Source organism: Oryzias latipes, chromosome 12, assembly GCF_002234675.1.
Source record: "Oryzias latipes chromosome 12, ASM223467v1".
NCBI lineage: Eukaryota > Metazoa > Chordata > Actinopteri > Beloniformes > Adrianichthyidae > Oryzias > Oryzias latipes.
The window spans coordinates 8,105,222-8,125,864 of NC_019870.2; the positions used below are offsets into that span (position 1 = coordinate 8,105,222).

At 39.8% G+C, this 20,643-nt stretch overlaps 1 protein-coding gene across 2 annotated transcripts; it reads left to right on the forward strand.

The window, feature by feature from the left end:
• Nucleotides 1-677: 677 nt before the first annotated feature.
• On the forward strand, nucleotides 678-19,694 carry lrrc8a (leucine rich repeat containing 8 VRAC subunit A). Of its 2 annotated transcripts, none has more exons than XM_011481549.3 (3): nucleotides 678-862; nucleotides 4,977-7,101; nucleotides 7,246-7,991. In XM_011481549.3, exons 2-3 carry the CDS (start codon nucleotides 4,987-4,989, stop codon nucleotides 7,267-7,269), a joined length of 2,139 nt encoding a protein of 712 aa, XP_011479851.1. In that variant the 5' UTR covers nucleotides 678-862; nucleotides 4,977-4,986; the 3' UTR covers nucleotides 7,270-7,991. The 2 variants fall into 2 exon arrangements, with proteins under 2 accessions (XP_011479851.1, XP_004074600.1); XM_004074552.4 differs by lacking the exon at nucleotides 7,246-7,991 and adding an exon at nucleotides 14,836-19,694 and having other exon boundaries at nucleotides 680-862.
• Nucleotides 19,695-20,643: the final 949 nt, after the last annotated feature.

The following is a 20,643-nucleotide window of genomic DNA, read 5'->3' on the forward strand; positions in this document are numbered from 1 at the left end:
AGGTGGAAAGTCTGTCGCAGGGCCACAAATCACACACTCACATCTGGAGATTATTTAGAGTAACCATCTAACCTATGAAGCATGTTTTGGATGGTGGATTCCCCAGAGAAAACAGGGACTTGAACCGGGGGCCTTCTTGCAGTGAAGCAAGAGCGCTAACCACTGCACCCCCCGTTTAATTTTTTTTTTACTTTTTCAACAACTCTTCTTCATTAAAAAACCCCGGAAAAAAACATGAGTAACCCTTGTGCTATCCTAGGCACTTTAACATTGAGAGTTGGGTCATCTAGACCCACTAGACAGTGCTCTGAACCTTTTTTCTTCAATGATCATTGATCTTCACTGGTGTCCATGGATTACATGAAATCTTTGCACCTTTATCCACCTTTGTCATGGTAGGGAGAACACGTCAATGTAAGGGTGGGGTCATCTAAGATAGCACAAGGGTTAAGTGGGCTGAGATCAAGAGACAGATCAGAACAACTGAGCCACCATAAAATTAATAGGATTTCCTGTCATTAATTTGGAATGTTTTCTGATGCCCCTATCCGTCATTATAGAAAAGAAAAAACGAGTAAAAAAAATATTTGTACAAAACGCTGACCACTCTGTAGAAACATGAGGTTGTTGCTGTGCTTTTATTTTGACAGTATTACTTTCCCGTACTTCCGCATCATCTCTTGTTCTGTAGCACAGCAGCAAAGCGCAACACCTCACTGCTCGTTGGGTGTTTAGTCGCTACTTTGGCTGTCCCAACGAGGCACCGGCCTCGTGTCCGAGCGGCCACAGTCGTTGGGAAGCGTTTGAGAAATGTGTCATCCGCGTGTGGAGGAGGCGAGAGTCTGCAGCTTTGACCAAACAGGTGAGTCCCCCCCGGTTTATAAATTATACGTTCGTTTTAGCCAGCTAGCCACGGGTGAGTCCGCTGCCGCAGCGCTGTGATTGTCGCGCGGGATGAGGAGCCACCGCTTCGGATCTCGGTTCGCCGGTCCGTTGTACTATGAATGAATGTTGCCCTTCGGGGCATATTTGACCAAACTGCATTAGAAAAATTACCTTAATCTAGAGTAAGACATAAAAGGGTGTATTTGTATGTTACCGAATAGGCAAGCGTTTGAAATTAGCTACTAGCTGTTGTGGCATTTTGGCTCAAAAGATTCATACGAAAGAAATGGTATAACCCGTGTTTTCTTCGTGGCTAGTCGTTCGTCTCCGCGCGCGTACAGACATTCCCTTGCCTTAGGTTATTAATATTAAATGAGTGCTGCAATCATAGCTGCATGCAGGAGCTTGCATGAGAGTTTTCCTCTATGCTTAATGTCGTGTTTTTGGTGAACCCCATCCCCGGCCTAAACTAACATTTGAAGATGTTATAAACATCCCATAATAAAGTGCCCGTTCATGAAGTGTACATATTTAGATTTGATGCTATATTACTGGTCTTTTTTAGCGGTGGACAGGTCCTGATTTTAACACTGTTTTTTATGAATATTAAAAATTGACTAGGATAAAAAAAACTGAGCTATTCGTGATTTTCATGAAAAATGTGAAGTGAGTCCATGTATGACATATTTAAAATCTTTTATTTTTATTGAATGTATTGAAAATATTAACATGCATGAAGTATTTTTATAACTAAATTAAGTAAAGCTGGCAGTTTTCATTGCATCATTTCATTTAATAGGAAAAAAAGAAGAAGTCAGTGATCCTTAATAATACTGACGCCACATACATTGGTTGGGTGGGTCTGAAGTTTTAGGCAAAATGACCTCTTTATCCACAGGTTGTGAGTCAAATTGCTGTTTTATACTGCTTGTGTGGGAAGCGTGGAGCTCTTTTAGAAACCAGGAAGCCTGTTGGATGGAGTTTAGCCTGATGTTAGTGGGTTGCTCCTGTTTGGAGGGGGGGGGGGGGACCCCACCATGCTCCAATGCAGCGAACTTGAAGAATTTAAATCTGTGGTCTGTGGCCCCCTCATCTGCTCATCTGAGAGCTATGCTTAAAGGTTTTTACGATCCAGAAGGGGAGGAAACCCTTGACATTTTTTGTCAAGCTGTTATTTTTGGACATTTGAAATGCTAGTTTAAAGGATGCTTCCATTCCTTGTGTCCCCACCTTTTAGAATGACTTTTATAAAATTGTGTCACTAATTTAAGCCATTCGCACTGCTCTGACAATAAGACTTTTCCAACTTTATTGATGCGTTATTACAAAATAGTTGCTTAAATTAAAAGCTTTATCTGACAATCCTTTTTTTAAGCTTTTTATTTGTCAGATTTCCATCATCTGAACACTAACCGCATGCTAGTTTTAGTCTTTTGTTGAAGGGAGCTGCGGCGTTATCCTTTTAAGCAGTGCATATGTGATTTGGTTTGCTGGGAGAGAACTGTGTCCTCCAGTGAAATTGATAGTGCGGCGTTGTGGCTCCTGCAGCCGGCAGATTCTCCTGAATCTCTCTGAAAACCTGTGCCAGAGCGTCTTCTATGCATCAGCTTCATAAGAGACATTGAAGTAAAAAACGTTGGAGGTTATGGCTCCAGGCTTTGAACCATGACCTTTTAATCCAGTTCTGACATTGTAATTTCTATTCTCATTTTAGGTAAATTTGAGACCTTACCCTTATGATCAACTGTGGACAGGTCATCTCTGTAGACTGGCTGAGATCTTAAATAGCAAAAGTTGCTTGTAGAGCATTTTTAAATGTAGCTACGTATATAAAGCCTTAGCTTTGATGTTATGTTTTTTTACATTAGCTTGTCTTCAGTTTATCACTGCATTCCTATTATAGCGCACGAATAAACCTTTAAAAACCCACTCGGATGAAAGTTTTGGGTGTTTTTAAAGTGTTCCTGTGGCCTTTTTTTCTGGACATATATTAAGAAAACTAAGCCCCTTTTGCATTTCAGAGTATTTCTTTATTCAAATCGTTGTGAATCAGGAGCAGACAAAAAAATGCAGCATGAAAAAGATCATATTTTCAACATAGAAAATAGCTCAAAATATGGTTGGAGTTGGACTTTAGGCATCCGTCACTCGTGTTTGAGAAATGAAAACCATATCCGGAGCACATTCCTGAGTTTTTGTATTAGCATGTTTGTCTCTTAGTTTCAGTAAAACATTTTTGTTTGGAATTAGAGCCGTTATTTTATACCAATGTGAGTCACCTGATGGAAGATTGCTGGGTCTCTGAATTGAGGCCTAACGATGGATGCACACGGTGACTGTGCTGCTGCTCGGCCTCAAACCGCTTAAAGCAATATTTTTGACCAGCTCTCTTTATTCCCCATCTGCTAATTTGAGGAGGAGAGAGAGTAAAACAATTTGACTGTTTGTTCCATAATGTTTAGGCATAATCAAAGGATGAAAATAAAAAAGTGATCTAGAGGTGTTGTAATTGTTGAAATCAATGAGTTTGTGAGCCTTCCTTATGGACTGTAATACATTTTTAGTACCTGAGAGCTTGTCTATGTTCTTTTTGTTGTTAGAAATGTGCATTTACTTAAAATAGGTTTAAAGGCTTAATACAATATTTTTTTTTAAATTAAAACATTTCCAGTGATGTTTTCATTATAATTATAACGTTTTTAACCAAAGTCTCACAACCTAAATGTCTTAAAAAGCCATATTTAATGTTTATCTGAAGCCTCTGTTGGTTAGAGAGAGAACACAAAAGCGGAGAACACATTTGGGAGTTTAAGTTAAATGTTAAATACATGCAGCCAGCAACAAAATCCAGCCTTGAACGCACTTAAAATACGTGCAGGGAATGAAACAATGTGCCATCTTCTCTTCTACCACACCTGAGCTTGTGCACGGGGCAGATCATTTGTTCTTTCATAAGGAAAAGGCCACATGTACATATCAAAAACTCAAAAAACATTATTTTCATTGCCCACATTTAACATAATTACAGATATTAACATAAAGTAGAACTTATAAACCTGACTGAATTAAAAACTGCTGTATCTGCTCTTTTTCTGCTTTTGGTTTGTGAGGAGGTCTAACTGTTGAGCACATACACAAGAATGACTGAAATGTTCTTTTTGTATTTTATGAAGCAGTAATTTTCACTTCCACTTTTTTAAAGACTTTTCAGGTCAAAGATTTTTCTTCTAATGTCTGTTAACTGAATTTTAAACCTTCCTCTAAGTTGAAAAGATGACTGAAGTTGATTGAATACGTTATATCTGAGAATGCTTGTATCGACATGTGTGATAATTGGCCTGTGACAGTAAGCCTTAACAACTTTGCCAGCTCCATATTTGACCTAAATACTTTGCTCTTGATGGAACGACTAAAGCAGAGTTGTGTTGTTTTCTTTTTCATAGCAGTTTTGTCAACTCAAAGCTCTGTGAGTAATGTTTTTGTAAAAATGCACACATTATAAAACTGTCGAAGACTTTTGAAGGTTAATGCACACTGTTGATTCTTCTTAAACTCTTCAATGAACTGTTTTTACTCATTTTGAAAGTTTTTTTTTAATGTTGTATAAAACATTTGTAGCCTTTATAAGGACACTGTAAAGACAGTTACTTTATAAGATGTGTATGTATGGTAATTAAAGTTATTGTTGAATAATCTGATTGTTGGAGTTGAATAAAAACTGCCTTTTCATTTCAGGAAACTGAAAATTAGCTTCTTGAATAATTTGGAGATTTCTTTCAACATAAAAACTAGCAATATTCCATAAATAAACAACTCAGAAATAAAATAAAATAAAAACGAAAAGAAGAGGAGAAACAAATATTTACAATTTAGTGTAAACAAAAAAAGTGGATTGTCTTTTTGATAAACGCCCCTTTCGTCATGCCAACATACTAAAATGACCTGAAATTGAAAACTTCTAAGGTACAAAATTTCTTCATGTTTAATACAGCAATTTGTGTTACCTTTGGTATGAAAAGTGTTACATAAAAGGAGATTGATTTGATAATATTTCCTCTAATATCATCTTATTTTTGTTTTGTTTCTTGCAGATAAACCATCATGATTCCCATCACAGAGCTCCGGTATTTTGCTGACACTCAGCCTGCGTACCGCATCCTGAAGCCATGGTGGGACGTTTTCACCGACTACATCTCAATCATCATGCTGATGATTGCAGTGTTCGGTGGGACGCTGCAGGTAACGCAGGACAAGATGATCTGCCTGCCCTGCAAGTGGATTGTAAACAAACAATGCAAGATCATGCCGCTCCCCAATACGACTGCCCCTTATGCGCCCGAGCCCAAAGGCATCCAGTACGACCTTGACCGACACCAGTACAACTACGTAGATGCTGTCTGCTATGAGAACAAACTCCACTGGTTTGCCAAATATTTCCCCTATCTGGTTTTACTGCACACCCTCATCTTCCTGGCGTGCAGCAACTTCTGGTTCAAGTTCCCCCGCACGAGCTCTAAACTGGAGCACTTTGTCTCCATCCTCCTCAAGTGCTTCGACTCCCCATGGACAACGAGGGCTTTGTCCGAGACCGTGGTGGAGGAGAGTGACCCCAAACCGGTGGGGAAAATGAACGGCTCGACGGATAAGAAAACGTCTAGCGTGAGCGAAGACGTTGAAGCGAGTGTGCCCATGCTTCAACGGACCAAGTCTAGAATAGAGCAGGGGATCGTGGACCGCTCAGATACCGGGGTTTTAGACAAAAAAGAAGGGGAGCAAGCCAAGGCGCTTTTTGAGAAGGTGAAAAAATTTAGGATACATGTGGAGGAGGGCGACATCGTGTACCGCCTCTACATACGTCAGACGATTATCAAGGTTATCAAGTTTATACTCATTATTAGTTACACCGCCTACTATGTCCAGCACATTAGGTTCAATGTAGATTGTGCAGTGAACATTGAAAAACTCACAGGGTACAGCATGTTCCATTGTGCTCACCCCTTGGCAACTCTTTTTAGGATACTGGCCTGTTTCTACATCAGCTTGGTTGTAGTTTATGGACTCATCTGCATGTACACGCTCTGCTGGATGCTCAGCCGCTCCCTTAAGCGATACTCTTTCGAGTCCATCCGTGAGGAAAGCAGCTACAGTGACATTCCAGACTTGAAGAACGACTTTGCCTTCATGCTACACATGATTGACCAGTATGACCCGCTCTACTCCAAGCGCTTCGCTGTGTTTCTGTCTGAAGTTAGCGAGAACAAGCTGAGGCAGCTGAACCTCAACAATGAGTGGACGTTAGAGAAGCTTAGACAGCGAATCACCAAGAACTCTCAAGATAAGCTGGAGCTACACCTCTTTATGCTCAGCGGCATCCCAGATACGGTTTTCGATTTGATTGAACTTGAGGTGCTCAAGCTGGAGCTCATCGCAGACGTAACAATTCCCCCAATCATCGCCCAGCTTTCCAGTTTGAAGGAGATGTGGCTCTATCACACACCTGCAAAAATTGAGGCTCCGGCATTGGCTTTCCTGAGGGAAAACCTGAAATCTCTCCATATCAAGTTCACTGATATCAAGGAGATCCCACTGTGGATCTACAGCTTGAAAAACCTTAGGGAACTGCACCTAACTGGAAACCTGAGTGCTGACAACAATCGTTTCATTATCATCGATGGGCTCAGAGAGCTCAAAAGTCTAAAAGTCCTGCGTCTGAAAAGCAATCTGACCAAGCTTCCCCAGGTAGTAACCGATGTAGGTGTGCACCTTCAGAAGCTTTCCATCAATAATGAAGGTACCAAGCTTATGGTACTCAACAGCCTGAAGAAAATGGTCAACCTGACAGAGCTTGAGCTTGTACGCTGTGACCTTGAACGTATCCCACATTCCATCTTTAGTTTGCACAACCTGCAGGAGATCGACCTAAAGGACAACAATCTGAAGACCATCGAGGAGATCATCAGCTTCCAGCATCTGCATCGCCTAGTGTGCCTAAAGCTTTGGTACAACCAGATAGCCTATATTCCCATTCAGATTGGAACCCTTACCAACCTGGAACGGCTGTACCTGAACAGAAACAAGATCGAGAAGATCCCCAGCCAACTTTTCTTCTGCCGCAAGTTGCGCTTCCTGGACCTAAGCCACAACAATCTGACCAGCATCCATCCTGACGTGGGCTTCTTACAAAACCTGCAGTACCTTGCTGTGACAGCGAACAGGGTAAGGAACTGAATTATTTGTCCTCTTAATGTTGTTCTTTCTCTGAGGTTAGAACTAAATTCTTCTCCTGTTGGGCCAAAAGTTCAGTTGGAAAGTGTTAAAGACCCACTCCGATGAAAATTGTGTTTTTGATGTTTTAAATAGGTTCCTGTGGAATTTTTCGGATGATGGAGGATGTATATAAAGAAAATTAAGCTCCAAAATTGATTTCTAAGCATTTCTTTTTTGAAATCTTGAATCAGCAGCAGATGAATAATACCATGTGAACAAAAACCCTATTTGAGAAAATACGCTGGGCGGGCCACAAGCTCCCTGCTGCGCTCCTTTGTGACGCATCCAATTGTATACGACTAAATCCATGCACGTCTTCATCCCGTCCATGTACAGGAAGGAGGGGCGGGGTTCCACCGCACCAGTGGTCCCGCCCACAGCTTATAGTGATGTAATCACTATAACCACTGGGGATGCTTTTAAAATAGCTCAAAAAATGATTGGCATGGGTCTTTAAAAGTTCTATAAAAGTCCTGCATTATGGCTGCAGAACACATGGCTAACAGAAGCAAAGATTGGTTTTGATTTACAAAGAATATTTTAACAGTATTATAAGCTTAGGGATAGAGTTTCACACTCCTGACAAAACAAGATTTACATCAGCATAAAGAAATATCACAAAGGGGTGCAAAGTTGTAACTATATGGAATGTGGTCACATGACCTATAGATCAAAATGGACCATGTAATAACTTTCACTTTTAAACAAGCTTTAACTTTGAAATCAAAAGTTTGTTAGTAAAGTTCTGATGGGAAGTCAAACTTATAGAAGCTACAAAATAGAACATGATTTCACATTTGGATTTTCAAAAACATTTGATTTATCTAAAAAAAAAAAAACAGTGCTGTGCGTTCATACAGCAGCATTGGCTATGAAAGAATACAGCTTATCTTGTTAAACATGAAACACTGGTGTGGGGATTGGGTTTTGTGCGTAAGAAGCTGAAGTAATGCCGTCCCCCCATGTGGTGAGTTTATGTCCCCTGAGAGAAAACAGCAGTTTTAGGACAACTCCACTTCTTTGTTGATTGTAACCCACAGCAGAGCCGTCATTAAAAACTGCAGCACTACTAAGGGAAAAGAAGTTTGGGTTGGTCCACACTCGGCATGAAGCGATACACTCAGTTCTTCTATCCCAAACACAGATCTTTTGTGAAGTTCTCATGGGACCCCCTACTGCAGTGCATGCCACATTTGCCTTGCATTAAAAACAACACAGAGAGCACAATAGAAGTCAAACTGAGGACAATGAAAACTGTTTTCCAAGCTGAGGCTGAAGATTTGATCTTAGATGCAAATGCTAAGGCGATGAAGAAAAAGTGTGTGTGCATCTACTCCTATAGGAGTAGGCGTATGGAAGCGATTATGTAGCATAAATAAAAAGCAAAGTCAAAACCAGAAATGCTTTTTCATTTTCAAAATGAAGCTGCATTTTTTGACTCAAAAATATAATGAAAAAGCAATCCACCAAAATGCTTTTTCATTTCCTTCCTCAACACAGCTTATTCTGTCACTTAATTAAAATTAAAATGAAAATGGTATTTGACATTTCATTTTCAAACAGTTCTCTGGTAAATGTGTAGCATAATTCATTTAGAAATGTCTAATTTGACCATTAAAATGGATTAATAGAAATGCTTTTTAATTTTCAAAATGAAGCTGCATTTTTTGACTCAAAATTAAAAAGAAAAAGCAATATTTCAAAATGCTTTTTCATTTCCTTCCTCAATACAGCTTATTCTGTCACTTAATTAAAATGATAAAGAAAATGGTATTTGACATTTCATTTTCAAAAAGGTCCCTGGTAAATGTGTACCAAAATTCATTTAGAAATGTCTCATTTGACAATTAAAATGGATTAACAGAAATGCTTTTTAATTTTCAAAATGTAACTGCATTTTTTGACTCAAAATTAAAAAGAAAAAGCAATATTTCAAAATGCTTTTTCATTTTATACTTAAAACCGCTTATTCTGTGTCATAATTCAAACGAAAATGCAAAGAGGGGATTGCATTTGCATTTTAACATCCACCCCGCGCAAGTTGTCACAATATTCAATTCGAAAAAGCATTAGCAGAGGGGAGGCGGGGCGATGACGTCACTGCTTTCTCCGTGTGTCCGGCTGCTGACTGACGCACACACGCGCACCAAGAGCAGACTGTGTTAGCGGCAGAGACGAGGGTTTTGTGATGGTTGTGAACTTCTGATGAGTTTCCACAGCTTCTCAGGACTAAGTAGCTGCATGTCCGCCTTCTGCGGTCCTCCTCCTGACGCACCGCGGACAAGCTTTGTTCTTTGGACCGCCAGCTGCCTTCGCACAGCGGAGCGCGAAGCTCCGACGATCGCTGAAGGCGGAAATGCTGCTACGATCTGAGAAACCATCATATGAATTTGTGTTTCCAGTGGTGTCCAGAACAAAATAAAGACTGATGTAATTCACAGATATTTACACATTTATCTGCAGCTTCGCGGTGAATTTGCTGTTCGATGACAGCTGGAGCTCCATCGATCAACAGACAGCAGATTTCTCGATGCTAAACGTTGCTGGTTGGACCAAAAACACTCACTCAGCGCGAAGCTGCAGGAGACTATCTTCATAATGTGCTTTTATAACAGTTATGCTAATATTTTACGGCCTGCTCTGCTCGATTATATGTTTTTAAATCCGTGCGGTCAGACGACGCTAAAGTTGGCTTACGATTCACAGCTTCTGATTCGCGAGGGAGCTAAAGAAACATTCCGCTGCATTTTTCATATTAAGATTACGTAAAACCGGGTCCTGTTCAAAAACCGCTGGACCTGGCCTGCTCAAACCTGGATTCCTGGATCTTAATAAAACAAACAGCAAATTCACCGCGAAGCTGCAGATACATGTGTAAATATCTGTGAATTACATCAGTCTTTATTTTGTTCTGGACACCACTGGAAACACAAATTCATATGATGGTTTCTCAGATCGTAGCAGCATTTCCGCCTTCAGCGATCATCGGAGCTTCGCGCTCCGCTGTGCGAAGGCAGCTGGCGGTCCGAAGAACAAAAGCTTGTCCGCGGTGCGTCAGGAGGAGGACCGCAGAAGGCGGACATGCAGTTACTTAGTCCTGAGAAGCTGTGGAAACTCATCAGAAGTTCACAACCATCACAAAACCCTCGTCTCTGCCGCTAACACAGTCTGCTCCTGGTGCGTGTGTGTGCGTCAGTCAGCAGCCGGACACACAGAGAAAGCAGTGACGTCATCGCCCCGCCTCCCCTCTGCTAATGCTTTTTCGAATTGAATATTGTGACAACTTGCGCGGGGTGGATGTTAAAATGCAAATGCAATCCCCTCTTTGCATTTTCGTTTGAATTATGACACAGAATAAGCGGTTTTAAGTATAAAATGAAAAAGCATTTTGAAATATTGCTTTTTCTTTTTAATTTTGAGTCAAAAAATGCAGTTACATTTTGAAAATTAAAAAGCATTTCTGTTAATCCATTTTAATTGTCAAATGAGACATTTCTAAATGAATTTTGGTACACATTTACCAGAGAACTGTTTGAAAATGAAATGTCAAATACCATTTTCATTATCATTTTAATTAAGTGACAGAATAAGCTGTATTGAGGAAGGAAATGAAAAAGCATTTTGAAATATTGCTTTTTCTTTTTAATTTTGAGTCAAAAAATGCAGCTTCATTTTGAAAATTAAAAAGCATTTCTATTAATCCATTTTAATGGTCAAATTAGACATTTCTAAATGAATTATGCTACACATTTACCAGAGAACTGTTTGAAAATGAAATGTCAAATACCATTTTCATTTTAATTTTAATTAAGTGACAGAATAAGCTGTGTTGAGGAAGGAAATGAAAAAGCATTTTGGTGGATTGCTTTTTCATTATATTTTTGAGTCAAAAAATGCAGCTTCATTTTGAAAATGAAAAAGCATTTCTAGTTTTGACTTTGCTTTTTATTTATGCTACATAATCGCTTCCATATAGGCGTGGTTAATGCTATTTGCATTAACCACAGCATGTTTGAGTAAAGGCACAGTAGTTTTTTGGGGCAAGACAAAGTTTGGATGGTTGAAGCAGAAACAAGTTGCTAGAACTCCATATCTGCAGCAGCGAAAAAAAGCTTGATGCCATTTCTGCCTCGTAATGGTGTCTCACCTTAAGCTGTCATTTGGTTGGTCATCACTGCCGACTTTATTGCTCAAAAAATGAATGCCGCCCTGTAAATGGACATTTTATGAACTACTGTCACCCACCATCTTTTACAGTATCAAACGTAGATTCAATCAAAATAAAGTTTGTTGAAACTTTTTTAAAGTTTTGTTGTTTATGTTGTTAAATAATCGTCCAGAATGTTTCCTAAAACCACAGAGCTCTCAGGATTCCATGAATAAATGTGTTTTTAGTGAAAGCTACCTTTGCTGCTGCTTTTATTGTTTTCTTGAGTCTGCATCCTCAAAATAGCTCCCAGCAGGTCTGGAAGCAGCCACAAATAGCTCCATTAGAGGAGACTGTTTTGATGTCCTGTTTCTGTTTTTCTTTTTTGACTTTGAACATCTACACCTGTAATCTTATTAGTCTTTCTTGTGATTCACATTTAAGTGTGTGTCTCTGAGTCCCATGTGATTCCCGTTTGATGAGACTAAGGGTGTATTCAGACTAGACACATTTGGTTCGCTTAAAGTGAATCACCGTTTGATTCTCCCGATAATCCTGAAAAAGATTTCAGTCTGAACACACTCAAGCGGACCCTGGTTTGGGACCAGGAGCCGTTCTCTCGGACCCATCTTTTGAGGTGGTCTCGGTTCATTTCCAGTGGGACTGAGATTCCTCAGTCTGAATGCAATCCAATCCCAGAGCGGAACCACTGAACCAAACGGCCACCGTAGCCAGTTGTCATGTGATGTAAACAGAGTAGGAATTAGGAATGAAGGAACGGATGAGCCGCGGACAAATATAAAGCAACGATTTTCGTGTTATCAAACAGAGAAAGGTCCAACTCCTTAATTATTAGAAGGTTTATTTTAACACATGTGAAAATGCTTCCTACAGTGAGGTCAATACGTATTTGATCACCCTGTGATTTAGCAAGTTTTCCCACTTAGAAAACATGGAGGGGTCTAAAATTTTCATCATAGGTGCATTTCCACAGTGAGAGACAGAATTACTGTGACAAATAAGTATTTTATCACTTGATTATCAGATTTCCGACCTGCTGTTCTGCTTTTAAATGGTCCAACTCCACTCTGCTCATGATTCTAAATTAGTGGCACCTGTTTGAGGCTGTTAGCTTGCATAAAGGCACCTGTGCACCCCACAATCAGTCAGAAGTCTAACTACCAACATGGGCAAAACCAAAGAGCTGTCAAAAGACACAAGAGACAAAATGGTAGACCTTCACAAAGCTGGAAGTGGCTACGGGGCAATTGCTAAGCAGCTTGGTGAGAAAAAAACAATTGTCAGAAAATGGAAGAGGCTAATGATGACTATCAATGTCCCTCGGACTGGGGCCCTTCGCAAGATCTCACCTCGTGGGCTACCGATGATGCTAAGGAAGGTGAAGAATCAGCCCAGGACTACATGGGAGGACCTGGTCAATGACCTGAAGAGAGCTGGGACCACCATTTCCAAGGCTACTATAAGTAATACATTAAAACGTCGTGGTTTAAAATCATGTATCGCACGGAAGGTTCCCCTGCTGAAGTCAGCCCATGTCAAGACCCGTCTGAAGTTTGCCAATGACCATCTTGGTGATCCAGAAGAGTCATGGGAGAAAGTCTTGTGGTCAGATGAGACAGAAATAGAACTTTTTGGTCTTAACTCCATTCGGCGTGTTTGGAGGAGGAAGAAGGAGGAGGAGCCTCATCCCAAGAACACCATACCTACAGTGAAGCACGGGGGTGGAAGCATCATGCTCTGGGGATGTTTTTCTGCACAGGGGACTGGACGACTGCACTGTATTAAGGAGAGGATGAACAGGGCTCTGTATTGTGAGATATTGGGCAAAAACCTCCTTACATCAGTCAGAGCATTGAAGATGGGTCGTGGCTGGGTCTTTCAGCATGACAATGACCCGAAGCACACAGCCAAGAAAACCAAGGTTCTGGAGTGGCCTAGCCAGTCTCCAGACCTAAATCCAATAGAGAATCTTTGGAGGGAACTGAAACTCCGAGTTGCTCAGCGACAGACCCGAACCCTGACAGATCTAGAAAATATCTGTATGGAGGAGTGGGCCAAAATCCCTGCTGCAGTGTGTAGAAACCTAGTGAAGAACTACAGGAACTGTTTGACCTCTGTAATTGTTAACAAAGGCTTCTGTACCAAATATTAAAGTTGTTTAACTCAAGTTATCAAATACTGAGTTGTCACAGTAATATACAAATAAATTGTTTAAAAAAAATCGTACAACGTGATTTCTGAATGTTTGTTCAGATTCTGTCTCTCACTGTGGAAATGCACCCATGATGAAATTTTTAGACTCCTCCATGTTTTCTAAGTGGGAGAACTTACTAAATCACAGGGTGATCAAATACTTATTGACCTCACTGTACATGCTTGTGTGTGTCTTGGTACGTGACACACGCTGCTGTGACGTCATCCTAAAAGCTACTTTTAGGAAAGCTACTTAAAAGCTACTTTTAGGATGACGATGAGACACAGTAATTCATTGAAATGTAGTTGGATGAATGCAGACTCAAAACGACTTTTAACGTGATGTACATTGCTTTTAACACTGTTTTCACAACAATCTATACGTCATAGACACGTACCAGCGTACATTCTTAGCTGTCTTCTTGCTAGGAACCGCCCTGCAGCATGCCTCAGCTGGACCAAAAAAAAGCAAGTAAAAAACTTTGTACCTGATGTTGATACAGAAAATTGGTCAATGAAATATAAAGTTTCCTGACGAGGACTGCAAAGTTCAGGACTTCCATAATTTCTGCCTTTTGTTGCTTTGCCCCACCCTTGAAATTCCCGACTAATGAGTGAAGAGATCTTTGGACATTTGTTAACAAGTTTTAGTCTGGAACAAGATAGTCTGCTTAAATATAGTCTTAATACAGACTAAATGCAACGTTCAGAACTCCACTGGGTCCGGACTGATGGATTCTTCCAGTCAGAATACACTCCAAGTTATTGATTTCTCCCAAAAAAGACACAACCTAAATCTGTAAGTGAATTTTTTTTTTTTCATTGGTTTTGCATTAACTGGAAGTCATGGAGCCTGACATGAAAAAAGGCTTTAGCCGGATTTAAGTTTTTGTGTTGTATTTGAAGTGGTACCAACTTAAGCTCTCATAAAAAAAGAAATCTATTTCTTTTGTTTTCATTGGACATGTGTTACTTTTTTCTGTTTGGCAAACAAAAGCAGTTGTTTACATTGACTAGATTCTGACCGCTGGGCTGCAGTTGTTCTCAGAAGGCTTCATGTTTGTCATGATCTGTCCATATAAGACCCCTGTGACCCTAAAAGGGTATCAGCAGGTTCTGAAGATGGATGGATTACTTCTACTGGGGTTTTTGTTTCTGTCTTTATGTTGTTTCTTCAGGGTCTGGTTGCGTTATTCCCTGAATGTATGCAATGGCTATTTTCATTTTGAACAGTTTTGCACTTTATTCTGGGGGTTTATTGTTTTAGGCTCATTACCTCCTATACCCTTTCTTTCTTCTACTTCTTGTCGTCTCCATTTTAGATCGAGACTTTGCCCCCTGAGCTGTTCCAGTGTAAGAAGCTGCGAACTCTCAACCTGGGCAACAACTGCTTGCAGACGCTGCCGTCACGCTTTGGAGAACTAACAGGCCTCACCCAGCTGGAGCTGAGGGGGAACCGTCTCGAGTGCCTTCCGGTGGAGCTCGGAGAGTGTCGTCTGTTGAAGAGGAGCGGCTTGGTGGTGGAGGAAGACCTGTTCAACACGCTGCCATCAGAAGTGAAAGAGCAGCTTTGGAGGGCCGATAAGGAACAAGCATGAAGAACGAAGACGAATCAGAAGAACAGACAGAGAAGCAGAGGTTTTCCTAAACCAGGGTTAGCTTCGTTACAGATGTTTAAAAGGAATAGTTGCAGCCTATTAGTTTGATACCGGACTCTGCCAATTTGGAACTGACTCCTCATTCTTTCTAGGAAGTCTCATTACTGAGCTCAAGTTCCTTCAAAAATGTGGTTTTTCCACATCCTGACCATAAGGTCCCGGAAACGTCAGCAGAAAGTATTGAATATGCATGCCATAGTAGTACTTTTTCTGGAAGAAAAAAAAACAACTTATTATAGTTAGACTGTTTTCAAGGACTCAGTCTTGCCAGTGACCTAGAAGTGCTCACCACCACTATTTTGCTGGTCAAAGGAAATCTGCACAAGTTGATCACACTCACAGCAGTGTTGCCTGCCCTTCATCTGACCTGACATATTTGGAGTGTCTCTGCCTTCATCCACACTTGGTAAATGAATCAGTTGAGGCTCAGCTGATTGCGAAGCACGAGGATTTGTTGTTTTTGCCGAGCGCTCCACCTGCTTTTTTTATCCGAGCAGGCCGACGGCGCTCCAGTCACCACAGGCCTCCTGAGGAAACCACTTCAAAGGAGAGCTGTCAGGTATTCAGTGGGACAAACTACAGCGCTGTCATTAATTTATAACCGCAGCTCCTGTGGCTGTCGTGGAGAAATCCGCCTTTTTTTTTTCTCTGTTTACTTTGCAGCTGAATGTCGGCTCATTTTATCTCTAAAAAAACGCAGTACTAATGTGTCTTAATGGTGAGCAGAAGAGGGCGTCTATGTCTATTGGAATATTTGGAAAAAAGCAAGTCAATTTTTTTGATGTACTTTAAAATTCGACCACATTTTTACTTAAACGCAAGTAAAATAACTACTGACTGAAAATGCAGCTTACTGTAGATACACGTTTTAAGGCATTTTAAGTGACCTTTAATGATATTACCTAGAATGTTTAAGCCTCCCACCGACTTTTGCTTTATTAATAAAAAAGTAAAGACGCTTTCACAAAAGTTATACAACTCTGTTGTAGCAACTTTCATGCAGGATCCTTCTACCCTCCTTAAGCATGTAGTGAATGTATGTGGGAGCTTTGATCAGAGCAGAAGATGTCAGACACTGCCAGTTTAAACAAATATATATCATTTTCTGACTTTTTTTTTTTTAGACGTGCACTTGCTGTATATCATGTCTGGTTTACCCCCCCAAGAGTTTATTTTAGGAGATGCAGCTTATCTGCGGAAATCTGCTGTTTGTTTATTCGCAGCACAAATGAGCACAAACAGGAAACTGCAGAGTTAGATCTGGTTTGGACCGGCCTTCTAAAGGGAAAGATTACTGTGCAGAGTAAGTTTGCCGAATACGTGATATCCATTAACCAAATGAGGGCAGTGTGCTTTGTTTGCTTGAAACACTTTTCTTTATAAGATCTGGGGTTTAATAGGATCATTTGGAACGGATCCGCCATGTTTACTTCTGCCAGGCGTCTCTTGCTGCAAGTATGGCCTTAGCTTTTACAAGCTATACCCTGTTAATGATCGCAACCGTCATCGGGCCTTTTTTCTTGTGTTGTAAAAATGTATAGCTTCCTTATTTAATGTCTTTGTTAAATGTGCATCACATGGTTTTATTCTTACCAGGTGCTCTTTTGTTTTAGCTTGTTAGGACGTTTAGAGGAGGGCTGATTGGAATGGTTTGCACCTCTTTGTTTTTATTGAGGCCTTGTTTAAGAACAGATTCCTTTCAGGAGAAATCTTTTTTATGCCAAGTAAACAAGTTTATCGAGATAAACTGCAGTCCTGTTAAACGCCAAACAGCATATGCAAAAGGGTAGCAGCCAAGACAGAGAAGAAAGAAAGATTTTAGTGCAATGGTTGTATTTTAGTTGTTTTGTATTGACCCAGTATTGATTATATACTGAACACAAAGTCAACCAATAAGAAAGGGTTATGGGAAAATGCAAAATACTCGACTAAATTGTTTCCAGTAGTCGGAGTTACATTTCTAAAACAAAGTTGTTGTTTTTTTTTTAGTTTTCTGTCTAAACACATTTCTAAGTCCAGGAAAGTCTTCAGTGATTCTGTTAGAGAAGCTGGGCTCCAACATTCTGCACCACAGGAATTTCAGCCCCCCAATGACTGAAATCCAAGGGTATGGTCTTTTTTAACCTCTAAAGCAGTGGTCCCCAACCTCCAAGCTCCACCGGTGCTGGTCCATGACAGTCTGCACCGGGACTCAAAGAAAAAAACACAAACACCTTTTTCGTTTTTTATAATCTAATTCTGAAGGATGTTTTATTTTGAAAAACTTCTGGATTCTTCCCACTACATCCTACTTACAGTGGGGCAAAAAGGTGTTTATTCAGTCATCAATTGTGCAAGTTCTCCTACTTAAAAAGAGGAGGGGGGCATGTAATTTTCATCATAGGTATGCCGCAACTATGAAAGACAAAAATGAGAGAAAATCCAGAAAATCACATTTTCTGATTCTTAAAGAATTAATTTTTAAATTACAGTGGAAAATAAGTACTTGGTCACCTGCAAACAAGCAAGATTTCTGGTTCTCACAGACCAGTAACTTCTTAACAAAAATAACATTTTATGTATATCATTTGAATGGTTCCTACATTAAATCTAGTATACAAATAAAGTTTAAAGCAGCTGAAAAACTAAAGTCACTCGGGTGGCCTCTTCAGGGCTTTCTGGGAAAATATTAAATTGGTGGGTGGCCTGAAAAAGGTTGGGGACCACTTCCCTTCTTTTGATTTTTAAAGTTACTTTGCCCCCGAAGACATGAAGTGGTGCCTCAAAAATCCCCCAAATTCCTCTTATACAATCTCAGAAGAATAAAATCTGTCTAACTGCATCATATCATCGTCATGGTAACGTGGGTTCGCTGGATTTATTGGGGCTCCAAATCACCAGTTTGTTTCCAAACTTCACTCCTCAGTGTTTTCCTTGCAGCACGGATCAGATGGGAAATGCACACTTTGCACGTAACCCGCTTAACCCTCATGGGAAATATTAACTATTCACTAGTTGAAAGAAATTAACCAATAGTGGAGACTGCAATGCATCTTGGAAGCTTGTCGGTCCGAGGTCACGTCCCACTTAGAACCGGGAATTTCTGGATCATGCAAGCTCCCAGGATTGATTCCCCTTTTTAGAAACATGAATGTCTGCTTCAATGTTTTTGGTTTTTTTTTCTTAAGTTTGTTTTTCGTTTCCTGAATTCAGTCAAACCAAGTTCAGCACCTTTTGCTCGCTCTAGTTCTCAAAGCCTTTTGGAAGAAAAAAATCACAAGGTTTTAAAAAATAGCTTTAGTTTTGGTAATAAATATGAATAATTTATGATCATGGAGCAAAAATGTTCTGTGGAAGACGCCTTATTTAAGGTGATTTCAAGTGTCTGAAGGCCCCACTCACAAAACCAAGTCTCTACCAAAGATAAAGTGTTTAAATGTGGTTCTAAAGCTGTTGAGTTTTTTACTTAATTCTGCATTTTGCTTTAGTTTTTGTACAGATTGTGTAACACGATGCCAGAAAGCCTCACTCCCTCACCACACGGCAGCCAATCAGACCGTTTATGTATTTCCCAGCAGGTACTGCATTCCAAAAAATGTGCTCTGAGGTTTTGTTTGGTACATTATCACAACCAGTTGTTGATGTTTTTATTTGGAGATGCGTTTAAACTAAAAGGGAACTTAAATGTCATGAACTGACGGTAGAAATTTGTTCATACAGATTTGTGCCAAAGTTTGTCATCGTTTCACTGGGAACTGACTCACAGCTTAGAGAAAGGGCCGGATTTCCCTTTTTTTTTTTTTTATCACACGTCAGCCCTGAGTCCCAATGACTCATGAGTCATTCATCTGAAACTTTGGGTTTAGGACAGTCTGAGGATTGTTGGAAGCCATAAAATGAGAAATCTAGCACTTTTATTTCTACAACTCTACAAGTGTGCTGGTTTATTATAAACCTACTTTATTTGTGTTGTTTTTATAAAGCTTTTTTCTTTTCAAGACATGTATGAGGGGTTCAACAGCAGACTGCCTTGTTTTTGTGTTGTTTTATTTACAGCTGATCAGGAATGAGTGACTATTATTATTGTTTGTCAAACATTCAGGTTAACTAAAGTTTGTTTGTGACAAAGTGCTTCTTTTCAGACATTAGAGGGAAAGTTGAAAGTGTTGTTGGGTTTGTTTCAAGAATTCAAAAATGTTTTTTTTTTTTTTTAATCAAGCAAAATTCCTGCTGTTGCTGCCATGGTTACAATTATGTAAAAAAATGATTGTATTGCCTGTTTGGGGGCCTACAGATTTGGAACTCCCACCTTTTTTTTTTTTAAACTTTAAACCACTGAACCCCCACAGCCATGATCTGGTTGCAGACCGCTGTATCACATTTTAAGGCCTTCACTCAATCGTTTTTGCCTCATACCTGGACACTGGATTTTTAAGCTTCTGTATGGATGGGATTTTGATTTCCAAATGTTCAGACCCTTCTTTTGTACCATTCTGACACATGATAATAAAGGTAACACTAAACTCTGCTGCAGAGTTGTGTCATTCGGGGCTTGGTTCCTTTTTTTGGGGGGGGGGGCGCCTGCTGACAAATGCTGCTTTTTCACTTGAAAAGAAGCTGACTAAGACTTTAGCTCTGACTGGTTAGTGACGGCATCAACCAAGTGGTTTTTGCCTTAAAATAATGTTAAAAAATACATTTAAAACAAATAAAACCCTGTACCTTAGAATCAAAGAGGGGCTTTATATGAATCAGAAAACCAGCCTGGTTGCTCATTTTCCACAGCCAATTAAACTTGGTATGCTTTATGAGCGTCTAAATTCCTCGTGCGCATGTAAACTGAACTGTGCAGCTCAGGTCATGTGAGCACTGCCCTTTTGGTTTGGGGTATTTGTGTCGCCTGGAACATACTTAAAGAAATGCCCAAAGTAGCTTGAGCTCTACATATTTTGAAGATGATACTCTGCAAACTCACTTCATCCTTTTTTTTAATATATATAATTTTTTTAATCAGAACGTTTTATTTGTGGTGTGTTAAAGTTGAATATTTTCTTACTTTTAGCACTGCTCCCATCTAACAGAAAGAAGCTCTGATTACACTAAAGCTCCTCTGCAATTCTTCATTTAAAAAATCGCATGATGGCAAAAATAAATGTTACATTTCCTGTGACAAAGAATCAGTCATGTGTTTGGTGTGTCTTCACTTTGTACTAAAATCCTTGCAAATGAAAAATGATTTTTAATTTTTTACTTGAGCTTTCTTAAAAATGTCTAAATTGAAAAATGTCTAGATTTAAAGAATTAATTCTTGATTTCAACTTTTATAATAATTTTTTGGAAGTAGCTTTACCCACACTAGATAAACTGTGGATCATTTGGAAGTGTAGATTGTACGGTGGCGACATCTAGCGGCCGTTTTGTCGCAGTGCATGTGAATTACGGATAAACTGAAGCAAACGGGCTGCGAGGAAAGAGTTAAGTTTTTATAATCGT